The 2,833-nt window shown below is 58.7% G+C and overlaps 1 protein-coding gene across 1 annotated transcript; it reads left to right on the top strand.

Moving 5' to 3' along the window:
* The first annotated feature begins 406 nt into the window (after positions 1-406).
* On the top strand, positions 407-1,675 carry HTR1A (5-hydroxytryptamine receptor 1A). Its single transcript, XM_055421716.2, has one exon. It carries the CDS (start codon positions 407-409, stop codon positions 1,673-1,675), a length of 1,269 nt encoding a protein of 422 aa, XP_055277691.2.
* Positions 1,676-2,833: the final 1,158 nt, after the last annotated feature.

Here is a 2,833-nt window from a genome sequence, read left to right as displayed (position 1 = left end):
TCTCTATTCCAGATACTTCTAAGATTGGAGACTCTTTGCTGGTGGGGAGACTCCGGGTGGTATGGCAGCCAGTTAGGCAGCGGCAAAGTATAATGGACAGCAACAGTCCGACGTTCCAGCCACCTTTCCGCCGCCCGGAGATCCCGGAGCTGTTTCTCCAGCCAGTTCGTTTCCCAGCTGGAGTCTCCGAGCGCGCTGCACTGCGAGAGCCCAGGGAGCGCCTAGAAGCTAGCTGCTTCTGCGAGATGCCTTCGCCTGAGCAGTAAGAACTTCCTGCCTGAGTCCCTGCATCCTCTCCTAGCCGAAAATCCCCAGGAAACGGGGGCGGGAGACCCCAGGGGGAGAGGAGAGGGGGAACCGGGAGCAGCTCTTTCTCCTCTCCCCCTCCCCTGCCCGGCGCGCAAGCATGGATGTGCTCAGCCCCGGACAGGGCAATAACACCACGTCGTCCCAGGGTCCCTTCGGGACACGCGGCAACGCTACTGGCATCTCCGACGTGACCTTCAGCTATCAAGTAATCACCTCTCTAGTGCTGGGCACGCTCATCTTCTGCGCGGTGCTGGGCAATGCGTGCGTGGTGGCGGCCATCGCCCTGGAGCGCTCCCTGCAGAACGTGGCGAACTATCTCATAGGCTCGCTGGCCATCACCGACCTCATGGTGTCGGTGCTCGTGCTGCCCATGGCCGCGCTGTACCAGGTGCTCAACAAGTGGACTCTGGGGCAGGTCACCTGCGACCTGTTCATCGCGCTCGACGTGCTGTGCTGCACCTCGTCCATCCTGCACCTGTGCGCTATCGCGCTGGATAGATACTGGGCCATCACCGACCCCATCGACTACGTGAACAAGAGGACGCCCCGGCGCGCCGCTGCGCTCATCTCGCTCACCTGGCTCATTGGCTTCCTCATCTCCATCCCGCCCATGCTGGGCTGGCGCACCCCGGAAGACCGCTCCGACCCGGACGCGTGCACTATCAGCAAGGACCACGGCTACACTATTTACTCCACCTTCGGTGCTTTCTACATCCCTCTGCTGCTCATGCTGGTTCTCTACGGGCGCATCTTTCGAGCCGCGCGATTCCGCATCCGCAAGACAGTCAAGAAGGTGGACAAGAAGGCAGCCAACCACCGCCTTGCGGCGTCGCCGGCCCCGCAGCCCAGAAAGAGCGTGAGTGGTGAGTCGGATAGCAGAGACTGGAGGCAGGGCACGGAGAACAAGGTAACAGGGGCTCCGTGCGCCAATGGAGCCGTGAGGCAGGGCGAAGAAGGCGCCGCCCTGGAGGTGATCAAAGTGCACCGGGTGGGCAACTCCAAAGAGCACCTTCCGCTGCCCAGCGAAGCCGGTGCTGTCCCCTACGTCCCCACCTCCTTTGAGAAGAAAAATGAGCGCAACGCCGAAGCCAAGCGCAAGATGGCCCTAGCCCGCGAGAGAAAGACGGTGAAGACTCTGGGCATCATCATGGGCACCTTCATCCTCTGCTGGTTGCCCTTCTTCATCGTGGCCCTAGTCCTGCCCTTCTGCGAAAGCAGCTGCCACATGCCTACCCTGTTGGGGGCCATAATCAACTGGCTGGGCTACTCCAACTCTCTGCTTAACCCTGTCATTTACGCCTACTTCAACAAGGACTTCCAAAACGTGTTTAAGAAGATCATCAAGTGCAAGTTCTGCCGCCGATGATGATGGAGTAGCGGCGAGTAGGCCCACCCCATTCATTCTGCCTCTTCTAGTCCTCTGGAATCAAAACCTTTGCTCCTTTTCCTCTGACGTTCACAGCTGCTCGGCGCGCTGCTTCCAGACCTCATCCTCCCCAGCCTCAATCCCCAGCGGGGAAGGAGGCGCTCTGCGTAAAGAGGCTCTAGCCTCAGGGCAAGAGAGAAACTCCTCCGCTCTGTGAGAGGCGACCTTGGCTCAAACTGGCTTCAGAATCAATTTGATTCCAGCAATTGCCTCCTGCTTTTTCTGCCCCCAAATCTTCGTGGCGGAACTTTAAGCTTCAGCCGTTAAAGGCAAAAAAATCCACACGATAAAGAACCTGTACACCCAGCCGCTGCGCCCACAAAAGGCTCCCACGCGGTAGCCTCACTGCTACAACTTGAACTTAAGGTTCAGGACTTTGCTTCATTTCCCAGTAAACATACCCCCGCCCCGTCCCGCTCTCATCTCATCTTTCCTTTCCCATCTTTCCTTCATGCCCTCGCCAGTCCTAATGCACTAATTTGCTAGTCGGAAAAGCTGGGAGAGTCTGCTTTCCCCGGTGCCTAAGGTGTCCCGGGGAGTCTCCGTCTGCTGGCGTGGGCTGCCAGAGTAACTCTCCAGAAAACAGCCCCATGCTTTGTTTTCTTGGATGCAGATCAAGTGACTAGAGGTTGTCTGAGTGGACCAGTAAGTACAAGGCTGGGCCAGAGGGAGAAAGCGACGGAGAGCGGATCGAATTTATCCTTGTCTGCCTTGGTGTCAGCACTCACCAAAGAAACTGACATTCATTGGGACGGGAGAGCGGACTTGTTCGTACAGGTTACTCGCGAGTCTGTACGAGCGGCATCGCCACTTACCTACTGTGGGTGGCGCCCGCAGGCCACGTTGCGTGAGCCGGGCGGGGGAGGGGGGCGCCCAGTGCCGAGGATCCGCGCACCTTCGCTGCTGTCTGAGGTCTGGTTTGTGCTGGGCGGGTGCACTGAAAACTAATCCCAACTCGAGCCATCCCTCCTACGCCCCAGGACTTCCTCATGCGAGGGTGTGCGGGCTTGGTCGCTCAGTTCAGCTTTTCGGACCTCATGGACTGCCCGCTAGGCTCCTCTATCCGTGGGATTTTCCTGGCAAGAATACTGAGTGGGT

The sequence above is a fragment of the Moschus berezovskii genome, chromosome 18 (assembly GCF_049115385.1).
Source record: "Moschus berezovskii isolate FMDL1 chromosome 18, NW_MosBer_1.0, whole genome shotgun sequence".
Classification (NCBI taxonomy): domain Eukaryota; kingdom Metazoa; phylum Chordata; class Mammalia; order Artiodactyla; family Moschidae; genus Moschus; species Moschus berezovskii.
Note: the sequence above shows the minus strand (reverse complement) of the source record. Positions and strands in the feature narration are given on the sequence as shown.

Bases quoted from the DNA above. Each gene is read 5' to 3' on its own strand.
- HTR1A (XM_055421716.2), top strand. From the start codon at position 407: ATGGATGTGCTCAGCCCCGGACAGGGCAATAACACCACGTCGTCCCAG.